Source organism: Columba livia, chromosome 6, assembly GCF_036013475.1.
Source record: "Columba livia isolate bColLiv1 breed racing homer chromosome 6, bColLiv1.pat.W.v2, whole genome shotgun sequence".
Lineage (NCBI taxonomy): Eukaryota > Metazoa > Chordata > Aves > Columbiformes > Columbidae > Columba > Columba livia.
Window position 1 is genome coordinate 7,708,320 of NC_088607.1, and position 22,124 is coordinate 7,730,443.

The 22,124-nt window shown below is 40.1% G+C and overlaps 1 protein-coding gene across 1 annotated transcript in view; it reads left to right on the forward strand.

Annotated features, from left to right (window-relative positions):
* Nucleotides 1-22,124, forward strand: part of SHTN1 (shootin 1) — a 65,371-nt gene that overhangs the window by 19,123 nt on the left and 24,124 nt on the right. Inside the window, exons 4-9 of the mRNA XM_065066912.1 lie at nt 1,892-1,986; nt 3,983-4,151; nt 7,389-7,486; nt 8,426-8,507; nt 10,244-10,338; nt 21,715-21,861. Of these exons, the coding sequence (XP_064922984.1) occupies nt 1,892-1,986; nt 3,983-4,151; nt 7,389-7,486; nt 8,426-8,507; nt 10,244-10,338; nt 21,715-21,861 (686 nt within the window). The remainder of the gene's footprint in view (nt 1-1,891; nt 1,987-3,982; nt 4,152-7,388; nt 7,487-8,425; nt 8,508-10,243; nt 10,339-21,714; nt 21,862-22,124) is intronic.

The window sequence follows — 22,124 nt, forward strand, 5'->3', positions numbered from 1 at the left end:
AACCAAAGAAAGAGATGTGGTTTCTCTGCTCTTAGAAGGTTTAATGTAATATATAGTTTTGGGGCCAACATTTCCCAGTAGTCTGCCCTGCTCTTTTTCTTTTTTTTGGCTGATCAGATTTTGTAGAACTTGTTTCTTGCATGTGGCTGCTGATTTCAGAGCAAACTCTAGTGTTTTACTGGTTTCCTATGTTATTAATGAAAATTTTAGTTAACATTGACTAAATATCAATAAAGCTGCATAAATAACACTTGCTAATAGCCTAAAGTCCTGTTTTGTAGTCATTAAGATGACCTCTGGATATGAAAAAGGATTTAAGTGTCTCTCTACAGTATTTAGGTCAAAGTCTTGAAAGAGGGCAAGCAGGACTTTCTACCCTGTGGTATGAAAATAAAAGGAGACACTAGAAAAAGTCATCTGTATTTACACTATATTCTTCCAGCCTCATTCCTGCTCCAAAGTATTGTTCAACTGCAAATAGTTCTTTCTGCACTTGGAGATCCTGAGGCTGGGCTGAGAAGGAATCTGTGCTGTGAAATGACTTCCAGAATTTGGGTCCAGGCTGCTGCTTAGGCTGAGAAAGGGTGCCAGGAGCCAGGGAGGAGCTGCATCAATGGGCATGGTGCTGGCATGAGAAAGGGGCAACTACTGTTGGGTTTGCTCCAGATCCCCTGTGCAATGTGGACCTTGTCACTTAGAGATGACTTTCAGCATTAGTTGAATACCTGCGTACTGCTGGAGATTGAGAAGGGTTGCAAGCCAAAATGTGTGTGTGCTTTTGAGTGTCCCCTAGCTCACATTGGTACCCGATGTCATAAAATAAAATTCATTCTGTAACTCTTGGTCATTTCAGGAATATTGTGTAGTAGGGTAATAGGGATCCTTTAAGTGCAAAGGACAGATGTGTCTCTTGCTCTTCCAGCTGTGATGACAAATACAGTAACACAGCTGTGTATTTCGGATACAGTCAGACTGCAGAAGATTGTGCATGTCCGTGTGTGTGCTGGTGTCTGACAGTGAGGCTGGGTGTGAGACCACAGTGCTTATCTTGCGGTGTGCTCAACACGGGGAGACTTCAAATAACAAACAGTTTGGACATTACAGCCATGCAGTAACACACAACTTGGGTTGTTCAGCTTAGCTTGTCAAAAATTGGGCAGTGGAAGCGGTGTTGAGTTTCCATCAGGATTGTACCCGGTTGCTGTCGAAGCTGATGGGGAAGAACCAGGCGAAGGAGCTGTGCTGTGCTAATGACTTCAGCAGAGTATGTGCTGCAGGACGCACTAAAATGTGGAGGTTTTGGTTGCTTTTCTCCATTTCCTAGTAAATTTGCTCCAGCCCTGTCCGTCCTACAGCTTTTCTTGTACAGTGTGTTTCACAAGTGTGATGATACTTAACATACTACTTAAACCCAAAGACCAGAAGGTGAAAATAATTTTATAAGACAACTGAGTTAATATTGATGTTTAAAAATATCAGGGTTCTAATCTTCTGAAAATGATATCCATACCGAATTTTCAAGAGGATTACGATGGCAATTTTAAGGGGCAGTCCTAATGGTCTCACTTTGATTCCTCAAGTGTTAATGAAATAAAGGTGATGAATAGTGATGGTCAGAGGGGCTCCTTCTGGCCTTCCATAAGTTTATGCTGAATTCTCCAGTTCTTCCTCTGATGCTGCAGATGTGGCCCGAGAGAGTCGCTTAAAGTGATGAACCAGATGTTCCATGTTCAAAACAGTTCCTATCCATGGAGATTATCTAAGTGTGTTCATCCCTGTATTTGAAATGCTTACATAGAATGTTAACAGAAAAAGATGTAATATTTCTGATCATGGGATGCATGTGTCAAATGCAGGAAAATACTGACTAATTTTTTAACTCTTCCCCTAGTTTCTCACATGGTTATTGAGGAAGTAAACTGCATTCAGAACCATCTTGAAATTGAGAAGACGTGCCGTGAAAGTGCTGAGGCTTTGGCTTCTAAGGTGAGAAGAATTATGGTGATTCTGTTTCATCCCATTTCTTTTTTATTTTTTTAAACTTGAGATTGTATACATGTCCCTTATATGTGTTCATATAATCTTATGGATCTGTGAAATTGTTTTGAAGTGGCAAAACCTATAAACCATATGCGAGATGTAAAATACAATCCTTCCTTGTAAGGAAAAAACATACTATTTTTAATTTAGTTTCTCTTCTGGAACACTAAGTCATGGACCAGCATCTTGGTTCCTATTTTTTATATGCGTTTAGGTTAAATGGAAAACAAGTTTTAGAACTGTCCGGTGTGAGATATAAAACAATAATGAGCATTTCAGTGTCTAAATCAAATGGAAAAAGTCAACCACTGCATTACATTTCAGGTGATTGTTTATGAAAGCAAAGCGAGGGCAGGGGAAAGGTGACCTCCGCTGCTCTGTTGATTGCGTCTAGTCTGATGAATTTAGCAACTGTGTAATTTTCTATATTCCATCTCATCAGAAGTGCATTATTATTAAAGAATGTTTTTATCTCTCTGTTATATATTTTTGGTTGTGTAAAATGCATCTGAGCCACTTCATCAGAAAATGGATTACAGCAATTTTGAACCAAATTTCATTAGCAATGCTGACTGCCTTTTTTTTTTCTTTTTATTCCCCCTCCCCTCTCCATCTACTGCCCAAAGTACATCCTTAGATATGGTAAAAATCACACCAGCAAGAAATCACTTTAATTTAGATGCATTAGCAATGTACTTTCTGGAGGTATTTACTTAATTGTTTGCATAATGACACTATATTAGAATTCATAAGATAGACAATCAGCATATAAGTAAGAAAATGAACTATTTATGCACCTTTTCTTCTTCTCTGCACTTTTCCTGTAATGCATGTCCGGGGGCAGTTCAAAGACTGGCTTTACCCCATGGGGCTGCTTTGCCAAAGCTGATTTGTTTGTTGGTGTGAGCTGACTAAATGAGGTTCCTGACACCCCCCTTCCCACCTGGGCAGTTTCATTCTTTGGGAGCCAGATGAAGTTCTTGAGTAAATCTCCTGTAGTTGGGGGGCTGAGGAAATGGGTGATCAAATGTGATTGCTTGGGTAAAACTTTAGGCTCAGCCTAACTGTTCAGTATATATTTTATTTCAAGGTAAATATTGGACTTCTCAGGTGCATGTTGATTTCATTATGTTGTACATCATTAGTATAAAATTGAAAGAAATTATGAGAGTGAAACATCTGTAGCAATCCCTGTTCAGTTTTCCCTGGCACCTTGGTCAAAATAGAGATTCATGAGAGAACTTCTGTTGTATCATCCACCAAGCAGGCGTGAGTTTAAGCATCCAGTCCGGTTTGTAGTTTGACACAGAAAGAATTGGTTTATGATACAGCTTTCATCTTACATATATTGACTGTACAATAATAATTCCTGAGAACTGAAAATAATTCAGTAGAATTTTGAGGTAATTCTGCCATGACTGGGAGTATAGTAGTTGTGGTGTTCATAGTTTATAAGCAAAATAAGGGCATGTGGGGAGGTAAGAGTTTTTATTTGACCAATTGATACAGCTGACAAAACCAGATGAGCTTTCAGGACCTCTCTTCAGGTCATTCACTTCGGGCTCCTGTTGGTACTGCTGCATGCTTAAGGGTAAAGGCCTGAAGCAGCCATCACAAAGAATGTGTAGCATTTAGTAGGCTTGATAGTTAATTTGATTTGAACCTACACAGGTTAGTCAGAAGTACCAGAGAGGAAAGAAGGGCATGCATGAAGCATCGTGCTGAATTCAAGCCTCCTCAGAGGAGAAAGAGAACAAGCTTCCCATCTTCAGATCATTTTAAGGTTGAGTGGAGCATATAATCTGATGTCACTTTGTCTTCGTTTGATAGATCTTTTAATGATAAAGGAGAAAAAAATACAGTTGACTTATTATTTTTCCTTGCACAGCTGCTTAAAGACAGACTGACTATCTTCTTACTGTTTGTGCTTCTCAACTTTCAGCTGAACAAAGAAAATAAGACCTTGAAAAGAATTAGCATGCTTTATATGGCAAAACTGGGCCCAGAAATCATCACTGAAGAGATTAACATCGATGAGGATGATTCATCCACAGATACAGAAGCTAACTCTGGATCATGCAGTTCTGTGCAGTGTCAGCAGCAAATAAAAGGTGAGCGTTGTTGCTGAGCCTGCACCACCACACAAGGCAAAAGGTGTCTAAAGAATGGCAGGATTGGTTTATACCTCAGATACAAGACATGTTTCTGAGAGTGCTCGTTGAGGGATTTCTCGGAAAGACTGTAAGAACGTGATAGGCTTGTTCTGATACTGGGTAATGTATGGTGTGGATATACAGCCTGCAACGTTAGTTACAATTGCAATAGGAAAATGAGATCGACACAGCTAAGAGAGTTCTGTGTTACTGACTCAGGAAAATAAATATTTCCTCGGATCCTTAACAAAGTAAAAGTTAAGCAGAAGGACGAGGTCACCTTGGTATTGTTTCAACTGCAGTCTCACTATTTCAGAGCTTGGTAGACAGCACTGTTGATTTCTCTTGCCATTATGTACCTTTGTAGGCACAAACTTCATTCACATTGCAGAGCTATTGCCAAACAAGTAACTTAAAAAGGGACTTTGGTACTGGGTAAAACAGCAAAGTTTGGGAACATGGAAATACCTTGATAAGAGAAATCTGTACTTTATTAAGAAATTTCAGGTTCTTTTTAGAAGACAATTACTTTAATCCAAAAACTTCCTTGCTTTCTCGTCTAACTTTGTAATGAAGTCATCGTGATTCTGGATACATTCCAAAAAAGGGGAATGCCCACATTCTGCATTTGGTGACAGAGTGATTAAGTTGTTCACCTTTTAAACAAAAGCTTTCACTTTTTTCTGATTGTAAATTACAATAGCGAATCATGTTTAACTACAGCTTTCCTGGACTTTCAGCCTGACCCTGTTGTTTTCTGTTTGAAAGCAGCAGCCTCAACAAAGTGGTACAAAGTATCACTGAGAAAAAAGAGTAAGTGTCGTAAAAATGCTTTAAAAATATCCCACCCAAGAAATAAGATGTCATGGGTACCGTTCTATAATAAGCAGTTTTCCATCCTATAGATGTAGGAGAAGAAGCAGAGAATGGTGTGATCCACACCGTGCAACTCATCTGAATCAGAAGTAAGACTCTGGAGTTCCTCCTGTCTTTTATTTGAAGTAAGATGTCAAGGATACATTTAAAGAGAGCAAAGAGACTGGCTGCAGATCAGAGGAGAATGTGGTTAGGAGGGTAACAGGGTCAAATGAGAGAAATATTTTAGAAAGGCTCTGATGCATATGCTTTCTGTCTTGATAAAGAATTCATTAAAGAACGAAATGTAGCGTGTTGTAAAGGATTTAGAACTCCTGTCTTCTGGTTCTCACTGGGGCCTTATTATCAGATGTTAATGACCTTATTTTCATGAGTGCTGAGTATTTTTAAAAGCATGGGCAGCCCATTTGCTATAGGAGAAGATATTCCATCCCTGTGCCTGGAGAGCAGTGTGTGTGTGTGTGGTGGCGGAGTGATCTGACACCATGTACCAAAAGGCAGAATTGGAGCTGTGTCCCTGGCCTAAGCCAAGGTGTGTGGCATCTGTCTTCAGGGGAAAATCTGGAGTTACGTCTTGGAGTACCTGTTGAGTAAAAGACCATATGCAATGAAAGAAATCTTTTTCAAAACTCCCCTCAATGGTTTGGTATGTTGCCCAAAGTGAATTCTTGCTTTTCTATGCATGTGTATGGTTCCAAACACTTGTGTTTTGTGTTGGGGATCTTGGAAATCTTTTAGCCTTCTCATCATTCAGCAAAATATTGGATGTTTCTTGTGTTTCTTGGAGTGATTCCTTTCCTCCAATTGCTTTTCTGTAAGGATATACAAATAAGGTAATACAATCTGAGGCTATTTGATTAATAGCCTCTCATTTATTAAAGGGTTGAAAATTTGTCTCTCAGCAAAAAAAGGAGGAAGGTATCTCATGTGTTAGGGAAAGGTGATAGTAAAGCTGTAGTTCTTAATGGAAGTGTAGAGTGGTCTCAGAACAGTACCTGTAATTAATTTGTAGGTTTTGGGTTTTTTCTTCTGTTTTAGCTGTCATTTTTGATATAACAAACTGAAAACTCAACTGCTTTGATCAAGCAGTTTAGTGCACACCCTATATCTGAGAAAAAACATTTCTTGTACGTATTTATAAACATTTGGGACAATGAGGTTGATACAAATATTGTAAGACCTGACTTAATCCAGGTACCACAAATTTCAGTGAGACTTTTTTTGCTCCCTTAATTTCACTGGAAAGTACAAATAACTAAATCAGATGATTTGGTTCAAGAATCTTCTGGGAAAACAGGTCTTTTTATTTACTTTAGAAAGTGTGTGCCTTTAATTTGGTGGAAAGTAAATCTAAGGCTCCTAAATTGAGAGGGGGGGTTGGGGGAGAATCAACATTTTCAAGGTGTGAGGCCAAACAGAATGACATCCAGCATATCATCATCATCTGCAATTGATTAGCAACAGTTTTCCCGACTCATGGCTGATATTCAACAAACAGCAGTGCTATGAAATACTGGAAGCAGGTAGGGAATGAGAGCACTTACTGAAAGCTAATATATATCAATAAGTTTATATTTTTGCCGTGTTTTTATGTTAACCTAAACCTTTATACGTTATGTATGCAAACTGATCTCCTGTGAAGAAGTGATTATAATCAAATGTTTTATTCCATTGTGAATTTAATTTATTTCATATTTTAATAATTAAGGAACAAAAATTCTGAGGGGAAAATTACAAGCATTAGCTCTTCCATCAGTAAAGGTTATATTCTGACTCTGTTCCCATAATGTTACAAAGACTATAAATTGGCAGCTGTTCAGGACAATTTCTTCAGCGAAAACCTCCCAAGTATTAACTGCCTGTTGTTTTGTTTATTTCCCATATGACAAGAACCCACGATCCAAAAAGAGCTGACGTGCATTAATTTGTTTTAAAGGATGCCTATTAAAAATTGCTTTCTGCTACCTCTGAACCAGAGTCTCTGTGATGTGACAGTCTCCTGAGCAGGACTGAGGACACTCTGTGGTGGCAGGATTGGCCCCATTATAGCAGGAAATGAATCATTCAGAATGCAAATAAAGACAGCAGTACTGAAGGAGGCAGCTTGCCTCACTAGAGTAAATCTGAAACTGTGGCCCAGTTATAGATCTGTTACTTGACACTTACGCAAACTTCCTGAATTATTGAGGATGTACCTTGAATACAACTGATGCAGTTAAGGTGCTTCGTACTCAACTGTATTTGCATTGCCATGACATTTCCTTTGTTGCTTTCTTCCAAGAATAAAATATATTTTTCATTTCCTTTCTTGAACTGTAGAGCTGCGAGATCAAATCTTATCTGTTCATGAGGAAAAGAAGACCTTAGCCATTGAACTGGAAAACCTGAGGTGCAAGCTTGTAGAAGTAATTGAAGAAGTATGTATTGTACCATGGAAGGCGAGACCACGTTAGCGTATAGTCAGTACTTTTTGTATCTAATTTTGCTAAAAACGCTCAGTTGTGAAGTTAATTGAATACCATCTAATCGCAAGTCCTGCCAGCCTGCCCGTATGGTGGAGCACTTAGGACATACACCTAGAACTCAACGTCTGACTCCAATCTGCTGCTGTCGCTGGCACGTGACTTTTCATAATCTGTCCTAATGCCCATAATATAATTCTCATCTCCCCTTCCTGACACCCTGTGGGTTTTTTTTTGGATTTCCTTAAACCTGTGGATGTCCAAGAAATACTTTTGGAGAATGTCCAGTTTAATCACTGGTGCTACTTCATTGAGCATATCCTTGTGTTTAGCCATTGGCAGTGCCCTGTCGTCGTAATTAGACCAGCAAATTGGCTTTTTGAGCCAGCAGAGTTTCATTCCTGCTTGAAAGCTGGCGAAGCCATGTACTGATGCAAATCAGGACTTAGTGGCTCTTCCTGTCTGTGCAACACTTGCATTCAGAAAGATACAGCTGACAGCTCTTGGACAATAAACAGAGCCCAGGAAAAAAACTGAAACAGCAGCCTGACTATGTTAAAATGCAAACAGTCAAGGGCAGACTAGTAACTTTTCAACCAGGTGCTATGGCTCCTCATCCTGAAAGGTTCCAGAGATGTGATATTTGCAGCTGTGACTGGTACGTGCCATGCGAATAGGCCATGGGAGGATTAGTCCATAACCCTTTATTACATCTGTTGTATGGTCTGCAAGTTGGGGTAAAAATGCTTTCCAGGCCACTGGAAACCTTAACATCAAGCCAAACAGAAAGAGAATTACTGAAAGCAAAATATTGCTTACATTATGTATGTGCTATATGCCTTATGCCACTAACTAAAATATTCATATTTTGATTTGTTCTTTATACTTTTCTAGGTAAATAAATTGAAAGAAGAAAAGGCTGTTTTGACAACAGAAGTTAATAAGCAGCAAAAACTGTTGGAGAAATGTAATAGAGGTATGTGGTCTCAGCAGGTTCTCTGCCAGTTTGCTACGTCCTTTGCAGAAGCTTCAGAGCTTTATGTTGTACAAAGAGCATGTTACAGAACAGTAGGTCAGGACACAGCTAATAATTTTAAATATCTAAAGACCTGGGAGCAATTTGTGCGTTCAGAGGGTTATGAGGAAAAGGGAAGAGTCCTGGGAATGAGGTAAACAAGATTTCCAAGTTATGGAGGGAACGCAGGGACTTTCCTTTCTTGGAAAGAGATGAGGGGTAACACCATGACACAGAAGGTCAAAAAAGAGATACAGCTCAGAAGATCTTTTGCTTAATGAAGGTGAGTGGTTCCACATGAGAAATAGGTGACCCAAAACAAGTTTAGAGGGGAGAGGAAAGATTTTAGTGGCTTGGTTTCTGTGCCTTTTTCTCTTGTTGTTTATTTAGCCTTCTCAAAAGTTGTTTGGTTGAAAGTCTCCTGGGCCATTTCATGTTTTCTTAAAGTGGAAGGCAACAGATGTGACAGCATTTCATGGAAGCTTCCACCAAGTGTTCATCTCTTACCTGTTCCATGTGTCTGCATTGCTTAAGCCAGACCCTTGAAACACCAGACTTCAGATAGGTTGATTAGAAAGATCAGCTTGAAGGAGCTTCTGATGGGGTAGTGTGGCAGATGAAACGTTTCTGTGTTTCTCCTGAAAATGTTTCAAAAGAATAACCCATTGTTTTGCACCTGCCTGTTCTCCAGGAAGGAGGTGTTACACCAGGCGAGGTCCTAATGCATTGGCAACATAAAGCTAGATTTTTATGTGTGCTTGAAATGAGCTACCAAGGTATCTATTCAATACGTACTGTATTCTGTGTTAATGGGGCGCTGTCTTGGAGCTGTGTCATCAATACATTTCTATCAGAGTTGGTGAATTAATCTTACGTCTTTCTTAGTGTGTGTGTTGTTCGCTGGGTTTTTTTGTGTTAACATCATTTTGAGAGCTGGGTGAACTGGGCTGTGTATCCCACTACTGTGTGTAGCTTTAAAAACTGTTATGCTCATCTCCAAAAGAACCAAGAAACTTGTGTACAACAGTGTTAGAAATCCCATGTCATTGCCCTGCAAACTGGTCTTCAGCCAGTAAGAGCTAAAGCTCATTAAGATAAGCGGTCACTGAGACACATTGAGAATAAATGATACCCAAGTACTTCCAGATGATCCTGGATTGAGACCTGTTCAGAATGGGTTTGGGAAGCGTGCCCCGTGCTTAGCGTTAGCCACCCATATGAGCCTTGCTTTTGTGAGTACAGCTTAAATACAGGGAACACAAAGTTGCGCTGCTTTCTTCTTGGGGCTCCTTTATATCTCTGTTGTAAAGGGACACATCAAACCTCTCTCAGACCAGGTAGGCAGATACAGGTGCCTCCAGAATAACTCAGTATATTGAGCAAGGCTCTCTTGAGGCTTTGGTTGCTTCTACCCAAAGAGGCAAAATACGATCTGTGCTACGTGATGCCTGTTACTGGAGATTTTGAGTCTGGATGGGAGGGGTATTACTCTGTTCAGAAGGTCTGTAGTTGTGCATGTATATAGTGAGGTTTAGAGCAAAGAAGACAAATATTGCAAAGCAGACTGTATATGGAAATGTGAAATTAGGTTCTGCTTTCCTTCAAGGATTCGTGGTACTGGAGAATAACAAGGTAAATCAAGCAGTACTTTTGTCTTCTTTTGATCCTTTCTACTTCTGATCTTGTTTTATAAACAGTGTCTGTGCTGGCAGTAGAGGAGTATGAAGAGCTTCATGTAAACTTTGAACTGGAAAAGAACCTGCGGAAGAAAGCAGAGTCGTTTGCACAAGAGGTGAGTAGTCAAGAAAAAGGGATCTTGTAAAATGAAGACATTGTGACTGGGCAAAAACATACCAGCTTAGCTGACTTGATTTCAATTCCCAGTACTTATACAAAAGATGTCTTTGAATTTTCACGTACTACTTAGCTAACATCTGTATTTCGTCCATAAAATGGGTTTACTGTTTCAACAGCATTTATGAAGCACTTCAGAATTATCTATGCAGTCTTACCTGTTTCCTCTTGTAAAGCGAGGTTTTAAATTGATAATGGGCTTAGTCAGTCACATTTCGCTGTGCTATCTGTAATGCTTGGATCTGGGAAGGATTAGCTGCCTTTCTAGTGATATAATTTGAAGCACTGTGTTTCTCCTAAAAAAATAACGTGAACTCACAAAAAAACACTGCAAAATATGGTATTAGTTGAGGTTTCTGCAAGTTTGGCTGCTATTTAGCACATGCCTCTCAAATAACCTATTGCAAGGAGCATTCAAGCTGCAAAAAACTGTTTCCATGTTCTAGAAAAGTTATAAACTCCCAAAGTGGAAAATGAGTTACTGGGTTGCGTTATGGAGTGGCCGGTGGTTGCTCTGATGGCTTGTGACTGGCAATGTTTGCCTTAGTAAATGCTGATGAACTCTTTCATTCTGTTGATAGACTGAAGCCCTATCAAATAACAACTCCTTTTTTTCTAGTGAGCTGCTTCTGTTTGCACTCTAGATTTTGAGAGCTCTGCACTTGGATTATATTTTCAAGCATTTCTATCCTGAGCCATGCATCAGTATTTTCGCTAATAAAAGTTAGGCTTCCTAAGTAATCACTTTTCAGGGAGCTCACATTTAACACATATAACACACACAGCTCACATATAACACATATAACACACACAGCTCACATATAACAATTATATATCAAAATTACATGAGTCATCAGTACTGAAATGTTGTAAATAAAGGAAACATCTGATATGAAGTAGATTTTAGATTTTGAAACTGTGCTTGCCAGCAAGTAGCTATTTAGCCTTCAGGAAGTCAGCTTTGTCTGAGTAAGGAGCTCTTTCGATTCTTGTCTTTTCTGCTGCTGTTACTCTCTTGAAAAAAAATAATATATATATATATTTGATAACTCCCATACATCTAACTGCATTCATTCAGTGATTGTAGCAAGGGCATATATACATTTTGAACCTGTACAGAAAACAGTGAATAGGTTTACTGTGTTTTGTTAATCTTGTGGGTTTCACTAGGCATTTGAGTGTCTTGTATATGAGCAGAATCATACAGCAACATTTTATACAAGCCAGGTTTTGGGAGATTTGAGATAAACTGTAAGTAAATGTGAAAACCTGTAAGGTGGGGCTGAGGAAGTCGACCCAGACATTGTTTGCACTCGTTCTCTGTCTCTTACTCTGCCATGTAAAAGGTTGGAGAACTTTACGGCTTCTGGCCAAGGGTACTGGCTCTCTTTCTCCTCATTCCACCTTTTGCTTCCCTTTCCTCTTCTCTCCTTTGCAAGGTCACCCCGTTGACCCTTTGGGAAACACACTGAAGAAGCTAACTTGGCAGAAACTAATAACTTTTATGTGCAGATCAATTTCTGTTTGTAGGAACACTTGCATTTGGATAACAGGGCTGGGTGCTCAGATTCTCTTTCATTCACACTGATATATGGTGTAACCTAGCTTTAGATAAACTCCTGCGTATCAATTCCTTTACTGGAGCTTCGATCATTCAGCAAGTCGACTTGTAACTGAAGTAAATTTCAATTTATGTAACTTGTATATATACACAAACTTGCAGTCTCCTGCCTATTGTTGTCAGTATCTCTGCCACATGTTGAAAATGTAGCTGTACTTCAGGCAAAGATAAAGCAGCTGGCACGTTTTCCCCCAAGACAATAAGAAGTGATAGAAATGGAAATTATTACCTAATTATTTAAGTGTTCTGTTAACTCCCAAGTTTTAGGCGTAGAGATGAACATTTCAGGATGCTGTTAGTATCAAGAGAGGTGGGAGAGAAATCACTCAACAGGAGTGATTTCTGAAATCCAGGAGACTGCGCAGGCAGCCTCCTGTGAACCCCAGTTTTAAGAACTTTGTGGGATGAAGCCCAAATTCCTCTGCTGAGCAGCACTGGACACCTCCCTTTGCTGTGGCTTCAGTGCATTTTGGCCATTTACATTTTGATCAAAGTCTCACTGGGGTTTTTCAGACACGAAAGTGAGATCTGCAAATTCCATTTGAATTTACTAGAAGACAGAGGTATGTATTAGTGACCAAAAGCTGTTAAACAAAACATTGCCAATGTTAAGTATTCATTGGGAAAATATTTTACAAATAGGAAATATTTATATTTAAAATATAAATGAAAAATATTACCTTCTTGCAACTATTTTTAAATTTTAGGAAATCTGGATTTGTTCATTACCTATGCTTTTATGATAGCTATTTTTAAAACACAGGTTTTTTAAAAACTTCTGAGATTGTGCAGGTATTATTGTTTTATTAGGGGTGTTTGACTATAATATCTACAGAACTGTTATTGTCAGGAAACAAATTTTTAGGGATGTTTAAGCATGTTCATTTAGCACGTGTTATTAGGGTATCTGTCTTGTGTCTCCTACTGTTGCTTTATCTTCTGAAGTACAGAACAATTACGTGCTTCTGTTCGTTAACTGACAACAGAAGATTGTACATAAAGTCTTACATCTCTCAGAAATGAGTGATTTGTAAAAGCTTAGTTAAGCTGGTTTTCAGATCATAAAAGAGTATAATCTGGTACTCTGGGCCCAGAACGTTTAGATTCATAACTGCAATATTCAGACACCTATACATTTTGAAAGGTTATATTTAAAGTACTTTTTGTATTTGAATAACAAAGTGACAGGCAAGCTGTTAAGTACAATGCCAAAGAGATGCTGATTATTTGCAAACAGGTACTTACTGGGTTTTGTCATTATTTAGTAGTTATCTCTTCCAAAAATATGGGCCCCTGTTGTTGCAGATTGACAGCGTAACTCTTCAGTTGAGGCTTTTTATTCCATGAAGTTCTCCCATCCGAAAACGGAGTCACTACACCAGGGAGCTTCAGGCCTGCGCTAGTCTTCCCTTTGTGTACCTACTTCTCTTCCTTTGTTATCATGCTAATCAGAAAGATTTTGGGAAAGTTTTTTAAAATACAGAAGCATGTGACAGCAAAGGCATTGCTCCTCTGCATTTGGGAAACCAGTAGCATTAGAAATGACTTTACAAGTTGTTACCATTGGCCTGGTTTCACACCGATGCTGTCCCTTTAGTGACCTGAGACATCGGAGAGAAGCTCTAGCCCCCAACAGCAAAGCTTTATGCTGTGGTGCTGTGTGAGCTCCCTCTTGTATGGAAAAGTCGCAGCTGTGTTTTGAGAGCCGAGGTTTCCAGCATGCACTTACAGAAGCTCTTTGGATTATACTAAGGATGGGTATGGATTTTCTGCTTGCTTTCATCAGCCACATGTTTTCTATCTCCCTAAAAAATGTGTTTCTTGGGGAAAAAAAGAAAATCCTGCTGGATTTTAGGTTGGATTTTGCAGAAGCACAGTGGTGGGTTGTGATAAACTGTGCAGTGTTGAGAGAAGGGAATAGCTTTGAGTAGGGCGCAATGCTGCACATTCAGTGCTTTGTGTTGGAGTCATCTGGAGCACTTTGAGAAAGGAAATAGGCTCTGAGTGACGGGGGTGTCACTGCAGCACCACAGCATAGACTTTAGAATGGGATGTCTTAGTGTTTCGTATTACTGTTTGTGACACCTCAAGCAGCCTACATGTGGCTTTTAGTTCACCAAAATACAGACTTAATGCCTGTGGAGGGGAAGTTTGGTGGTGAGCACGTCTTTCTAAGGGCCTGAGGTGTCTCAACCTTGCCTTGGCTGGGGAAGTTAGCCCGTGTTTTCAGATGAATGCCTTTCTCCATAGGCTGGATTCAGCTTTTAGCTTTGCCCTCCCAGTGTTGCACTGTGGCTGCTTTTCGAAGGGACGCCCTTTGCGTCCTGCCCTCCTGCCAAGCGAGGAGGATTTGCCACAGAACGTGAGCAATTGGGAGTGCAGGTGTGAGAGATAATGGGCAGATGAGCGTGTGTACAGGAGCGAACGCAGGTGGGGGAGCGGAAAGACGGAGCGAGAGAGGGAGGGAGCAAGTGCATATAGAATGGAGCGAACACTTGAAAATCAGAGCTTTTGATTAAAAAAATAATCCGATACAGCTTTAATTATAGTCACGCTGCTGGCACCACCATAATATATATTTAATTAATCAAAAATGATCCAACTTCAAACATTCGAATTCATGCTCTTTAGAGGTTCTAAAGAAACTGAGTAAATATTGTCAGCCGTGGTGTGGAGAGGGGGAAGGAAAATGAAAGAGGGTTTGAAGTGAGTCACAATCCATTGTGGAAGGTGCAGGGATCTGCATAAAAGAACTAAATAAATAGTGTGTGTAAGGGTGGGGGCATGGAAAAATCTGTACCTATCTGAATAAAACAGGGTTGTTAACACAGGAATCTTGGCAAGCCTAACCAGAATTCTAGTGTCATGTTTTAAGAGACACTTTAAGATCTCTCAGCTCTTTGTGGAGCAGTTTATAAGAAAACAAAGGAAGGCAGAGAGTATCTTGAAGGCCATCGCAATAATATAGAGGCTAGCCCTGAGAAGCGCTCTTCCACAGAGATGAGCAAAATACAATGTATACAGCCAAAGGAAGCCAAAAGGGGAGGAACACAGGGAGAGAAGTAAATTGAAAGTCTTAGCGATGTAAAAATCCAAGGAGTTTAACAAAATAATCTGGCATAAATGGTTTATTAAGCGTACATCTTGCCTTGCAACAATATTTTGTAAGGTGAACAGTTTATTACTGCTGTGTGCGCTGGCATGGAGACAACCCCTGCACCTAAAGTTACTCTGGAAACCTCCCAGAGAAGAGGCAGCGTGTTCTCCAAGTCAGCCTTGGGCTGTTGTCTTCTGTCCTTTGTACCCTGGATAAATAGAGATGAAGTGTCAAAGTGCTGAGCAGGTTTCCTGGGGTTCCTCTGACTTTTGAGGCTAGCACAGGCTTTTTCTCAAAACACACAACTGGAAAAAAAAAGAAGGGTTTCCCAAGTGCTTATGGTTATCTGTAAAACAGTTTGCAGCTTGAGACATTGAAAGGCTGCGTTCAAAGGAGCTGCGATCCAGATGGCCAAGAAAATAAAGTGAATCCATAATGTGCATCATTCGTCTACTGCTTGTGTTGCCTTCCAATTCTCAGTACTTATGGATGCACTAAAACAGGATACGATACCTGTGTCTGTGATTCTGAGTAACTATTACACAACAACATGTTTGCATTTAACTTGTTCAGCTGAAAATGCCTCCATCCACTACCTGGGCCAGTGCACAACTGACATTGCTTAATCTGGGACTGAACCTTTCCTTATTGAAAGATGAAAGGTAGCTATCGTTTTATAAGACTTGGGAAAATGTATTGTCGTTCTTAACAGATGTCTGCACTGCTCGCGAGGTTGTGTGCGATGGATTTGGTTATGTTGGTGACACGAGCTCCCAAAGAACTCTTCCTCAGATGCATTTGTGACCTCTTGGGTTCCTTTGTGAGGACTTTTGCATTAATGTGCTGTACCTGTGAGAGGGTCCTGCGAAACCAGCATTTGTGGAGCAACTCTGTGCTGACAAGTACCACACTCTGTGCGCTACCAAGGACAGTTCAACAGAAACTGGTGTCTGAAGATAATTAATTTGCGGTACAGCTGACTTGAACTGGAAATAATAATTAAAGAGACATGATAAGTGGTTAGTACTTCAATTCTCCTGAGCTTGAATGTTAACACTTTTGAAGCATGATGCAACACTAATCTGTTTCATCAAGCTTTTACCCAAGAACAGGCTTGTGAACTGGTAACAGATGTGTGCTCTAGGAAACTCTCTCTTTGGTCTCTTTTTTGTTCAGGCTATTAATCTATTGGCAAAAAAAGTGAAGAGGTTTACTCCTTTTTCATGTGGTATATGATCTATTTTTGAATATATTAGATGGTGTCTAAATACTGTAAGGCTGAGAGCGTTATAGAATGTATCATCACTACAAAAAACCCCTGTTATCTGCAGGAAACGAAGAAATAAGTAACAATAGAGATTATTTTTTTCCCTCTCTTTTGGGCCTTGAGCAGTTATTCCTTGTAACCAAAGAATGAGTGCCGTAGTTTGACGAACCTTTTCTACAGAACAGGCTGTTAAAATAAATAATACTGTGTTTTTAAGGAAGTCACGATGCTGTTGGGGATTCAGTTTTCTCACACTCAAGATCCAAGCTCCAGGAACCTCTGTGGTGAGAAGCAAATAGTGGACAAGAAGTAGGGTTAACTCATCTACTCCAGTTCCCCCATTCTGAGTAAATTAGATCTCTTGAGCCACAAAACTTACTAATGCTGTGTCTTGTAGCTCTTTAGAAATATCCCCATCAGAAGTTGTCTGGCAGTTAGCCAAATAACCAAGGCAACTGTATCTTTATTAGTCTAGCATTGATACAGATCTTAACAAAAACTATTAACCATAAAATTGTCTGGAGAGCAGGGAGTGACTGTAGGCTGCCCATCACTATGTACCTGTCTTTTTTAAACTATTGTGTTCCTCAGTTTTCTGTGGCAGTTTGAAAATCCAACTAGGATTAGTCTTTGACTCCTCTGAAGGAGAAAGTCTATGGAGGTCATGACACATCACCAGAAATGCATCACTCTGGCTTTCCTTCTCTGTTTGTGGGGGTTTTGTTGTTGTTAAAGAGAGTCTCGTCCTGTGCCCTCCTTGCCCGTGATGTTAGCTATTCAGATTCTTTTCTATCTCACATTACCTGATGGTTTCTTTCCACAGCAGCAGTTCCCAGGTGGGGAAGAACGTAACTTCCATATACAAAATTTTCAGATCAGACTACTGCCATGTGCACTTAAAATTCAGCTTGTGCTGGAGGAAGTTCTCTGGATTGTGTCCTAACTATAGATCCCATTTGTTTGTTGTAGCCTTTTTTCCTGAGTAGCACTCCAGACACCTCTGAACCCACTAAACCTCAGGGATTTGTAACTCGCAGGAGGCTGATACCATTGCTTGGTGTGCAGTGTTGAGCCTGAGTGTGGAGAGAGCGTTTCTAGGTCGATGTCTGAACTATGGGTGTTTTTCTTAATGTATTTTAATACGATACATCCGTTGGTCAACTCTTCTATCAAAAAAACCCACTAGCCATTGTTTCCTGCTGTAGTATTTTTATGCAATGAAGCTCACGAGCCCAGGTGTCCTTGATAATACAGTGCAGTTAAGCAGTTACAAAGAGTATATATATATTTATTTTTTTCCTGATTAGCCATTGAACTGAAATCCACACCTGGATTTATATTTTAAGCTGAACACCTCCTTAGAGACACTTAGTGTCCTGACAGGCCATAATCAGAAAATATCACTCTGTTCCCCCAGCACATAAAATCCTTCAAACAGCCTGTTCTTTGGGGGAGATACTGGTACCTTGACCCTGCCACTCTTGGGACTTATTTCAGGTCTGAACACAAGACTATATGGCTTCAGGGTACGCATAATGCCAAAGACATCAGCTCCTGTAAACTGTGACAAAGGTAAATCTGTGGTTTATCACTCTGTAAGGCGGTGCTGCCAAGGGTTGAAATCACGGCCAACTGCTGAGTTTAGTGATCGTCTCTTTTCTGTATGAGACTCCTGAAGTTTGACTCTGCTTTGCCACATACCTTTTGTTATTCTGTTCATAGTGGGTGGCATTTGCCACTGGTTTTTATTTTACGTTATTCAGCCAATTATTACCTTATTATAACAGTGCTGCTGTATTGAGACATTCTTCTTTCAAACTGTAGCTAAGAGAAAAAAGTTATTCCATGTAGCGACTACCCAATCAATTTATAGATGGAAATGTAGCAACATGTGGATAGTATAGCATTTTGTTTGGCCTCATTTTGCTCCTGGAAAAGAAGCTACTTGGAAAGCTTCCAGTTATACCCTGAATGCTACTCAGATGAGGATCAAAGTTCCCAGGGACTTGACACTAATAGAGTTGCTTTCTAACTTTTTTAATGAGGAAGAATTCCTTTTTCAGCTCTGGTGTAAATAAAAACCAGCTGCAGCAAATGCTCTGAAGGGTGATGTTTGAGCAGGGGTCTAGAATGAGGTGTGGCACCATTAAAGGTCAAGGGAGAAACTTCTATTATTTTCAGGATTTCACCCCCATCTCTTTCCACCTCCCCAATTCTTGCTCAAACTCTGCTGATGGGAAGTGGCCAAGTCCCAGATTTCCTGCACTTCAGAGCTTCTGCTTGTGAACCCAGAGGGGAAAGACAGGTAGCTGGTTTGCACAACATTTGTAGATTTTTAAAATCAGAATGCTAGGTGTAAACAAAGTATTGTCCTTTGTGATCTGCCTTTAGCTGCAGCTGTGGTTTCAGTAGGTTCTGCCAGCATCGACTTATGTTTCTAGCATTGATTGGGATACTCTGCAGATAATTGTCTAGCAGGTGGCAAAGTCGGAACTAATCCATCAATTGGTTAAATTCCACCTAGTCCGAATAATCCTGTTAGCTATTTTGCCCTTTCAGCAGTCACTTTAATTAATATTCAGGCTTGTGCAGGCAGTCAGGTTTCTGCCCTGCTGATGTAGGACTTGATTGTTTTAATTTTAAATTAGAATGAATTTCTAAGGGTCTTTTTTGTCCCGTGTCAAACACACAGAGTGACCTCTTAAAAACTTGCAATTAGTTAATCACCAGCTCTCTTTTCTGCTTTATCTGCTACAACCATCTTGTCTAGTTCTGTCTCTTCCATTTGGAACATGCTGGTACATGGAGGATGTGTGTAAGTAAATTCTGGAATGGATGGGACTCCCCATGAGAAATTGATTCCTATGTATCTAATTGCAGCATGAAATTAAAAGCAGCAAAGTTTGTGGTGGTGAAGAAGCTTTCACATTTGTTGTAAGCAGGGATGTATTTGCTAATTGAAAATGGGCTTCATGTGAAAACTTCTGAATCTGAAGTCCTTCACCCAGATCTTCAAAATGATTTTTTTCATTTTGTTGCAGAGGAGCGTGAAACAAAGTGAATATGAATTTTCTACATTTGGTGAAGTATCTGCTCAAATTGAAGAAATCAAGTTGCTCTACTTGATTTCTTCTTGTTTTGGCAGCTCTCTGCTCCCTCAGGCTGGAACAACTCTGTTCTCTTGGTTTAGTGGCAGAAACTCAGGGGACAAAAATATGCAATGAGCCCCTCAAACTATTTTTCAGATTCCAAAAAACCCTGAAATCCAAGTTTTTCACTTTGCTTTGGAATTTCACAGTAGGTAAACTGCGATGCTTGCTAAAGGCGGCTTCTAAGGAGATGTTGTTTCTGTTAGGGTTAAATAACTATTTGACTGAACAGGAAAGCAGGAGGTTTTGATTCAGTATCGAGTTCTTCAGCAGTGATTTAGAGGCCTTTCTAAAGTATGATGCTTCAGAGATGCTGTTTCTTTTAAGAAGATAAAATGCTAAACAAATAGATGAGTTCCATGACAAAGGCAAACGTTTTTGGGTTGGGGTGAGCAGCTTTGGTTCTGAACTTCTCTTGCCTTTGAATTATTTTTGCCACAGCCCCACTAGTATAAGGTAACACAAGCAGAACTGGTTTGATGGCAGAATTTTGGGACAGGAAGCTGATGCCCAGTGCATATTTGCAGCATGCCACAGCAGCCTGTGTATTGTTATAAATTTTTGTTTGTTTTATATCGAACTATAGTACTAGGGCCTGTATTCGTTGTTTTCCTCTTCATTGAATACTTCCAGTCCTTTATCAGCTGCTCCATGGCACAGCTTTGCCCAATGAAGTGTTCATTGTAGGTTTTATTAGCATTAAGGCCGCATCAGTTACCTCTTCTTGGCACGCAGGGTCAAACGGGCTGCGTGAAGAGTTGAAAGTTCAGTGTGGTCAGAGGCTTCTCCGTCTGCAGGTACAGCTGGAGAAAGGGCTCTTGCTGGGAAGATGCATTTGAAATGTCCGTGCAAAGAACTGGGTGGAACACTGGCCGCAAATCTGCATCAGCTGATGGTTCTTTAAAATGCAATTACGTTAAAAACATAAATCAATCATGTAGCACTGCGGTAGCATTGGATGGGAAGAAACCACACATTGTATCTGTAATTTTGCTTTGTAAATAAATAGTATGAGAACCTGAAGAAAATGTCATGGAACTTTTGTATTTCTAATACTTTTATTCTTGAAACATCTCCTTGCTTTCGCTGTGCATACAGCAGTGTTTGAACAGTCTGAGGGAGTATCTGCATTCCCAGGCTGTGCTCTGTTCTGCCACAAGTGGGATGCTTTGCTGGCCTCTGCACACTCTTCTGAGACCCCAGCGTGACCCAATCCCTGTTTCTGCTGTAAGAACAAGCACAGCTGAGTTTATCCAGAGTGGAAGCCCCTGTTGCCAGGGGGCAACCTGAATGAGGTGTCAAGATGCAGAATACATTCAATAGGGTGTTGTTTGTTTTGTTTTGATTTGTTTTTCTTATTTTGTCAGGAAGCAATATTCCGCCCCCTCTCCCCGCTCTGAGTTCCTAAACAGTCTGGGATGAGCAGATCTCTCTTATGGAAACTATATGTGCTGACAGCTTCTGCTCCGCTTAGGTGAAGCCTAAAGAAATGCGTGGTATTTTTATCAATGTCACATCTCTAGACTGTTTGATTACTTCTCCTGCATCCCCCCCACAATGTATCTATTCCACACATCAAAAATATAACTTGGGAAGGGGGAAAAAATGCAAGCATCAGCAGTAAAAGCCTGAAATTGCCTTGAGATGCCTCTTCCCCGGGCAAGTGCATACACTGGTTACACAAGCAGGGACTGAAGTTAATTTCCTAAACACACTCCATTTTCACATATCCAGGTAACCCTGAAGTAAATGGGCTTTATGCCAAGGCTTGCAGATATGTTTGAGAAGATGGCTTGTGAATTCGTAGACATTTTTCCCTCAACCCAGAGTTCTCTTTATCTCTCCAGAGCTCTAAGGATAGGGATCAGATTGCTCCTATTTCCAGGAAGCAAAATTCAGACGTGTTTGAATCCTGAATGCTGCCAACATGTGGGTAATTGAGGCGTAGCAGTGGGTAGTTCTCTCAGCAGACACCTGGATCCTTTCAGTGTGAGTTCAACACTTGCAAATTTTGCTCTCAAACTTCCTTTCCCCTTCCTTTTCACCTTCTTCCCCTCTACATCTACCATATTAACACGATGTTAATGTTCTCATTTTCTTTCCAACTGCCGTTTTTCCCAGAATATCATTAGACTGTGCTTAACTATTGTTTTTGTTGGGGGTGGGTTTTGTTTTGGCAGATGTTTATTGAACAAAACAAGATGAAAAGGCAAAGTCAGTTGCTTCTGCAAAACACGGCTCCTGATCAACAGCTTTTGAAGGCTTTGGATGACAACGCTAAACTAACCCATACATTAGAAGAAGAGAGGCTTCAGCACCAACAAAAGGTAAAACACTGTTACTTTTCATATGCAGAAGTCTTTGAAAGCCTCTTGAATTCAAAGAGGGTTGTACATTTCTTATGTTCAGTATTATTTGAGATCTTATCCCCCAGAAGAGTTTAAAATCTGAAAACTAAACTTTAGAGCAGATTGTGATTCCCTTCTTCTGAGTCACTGGCAAGACAGGAGTACAAAACCTGAAGGTTTTTCAGCCTGAATTCTCTGATTTTTAGGTATTTTTTGTGGACACCGGTAAAGTGCAAACTTAA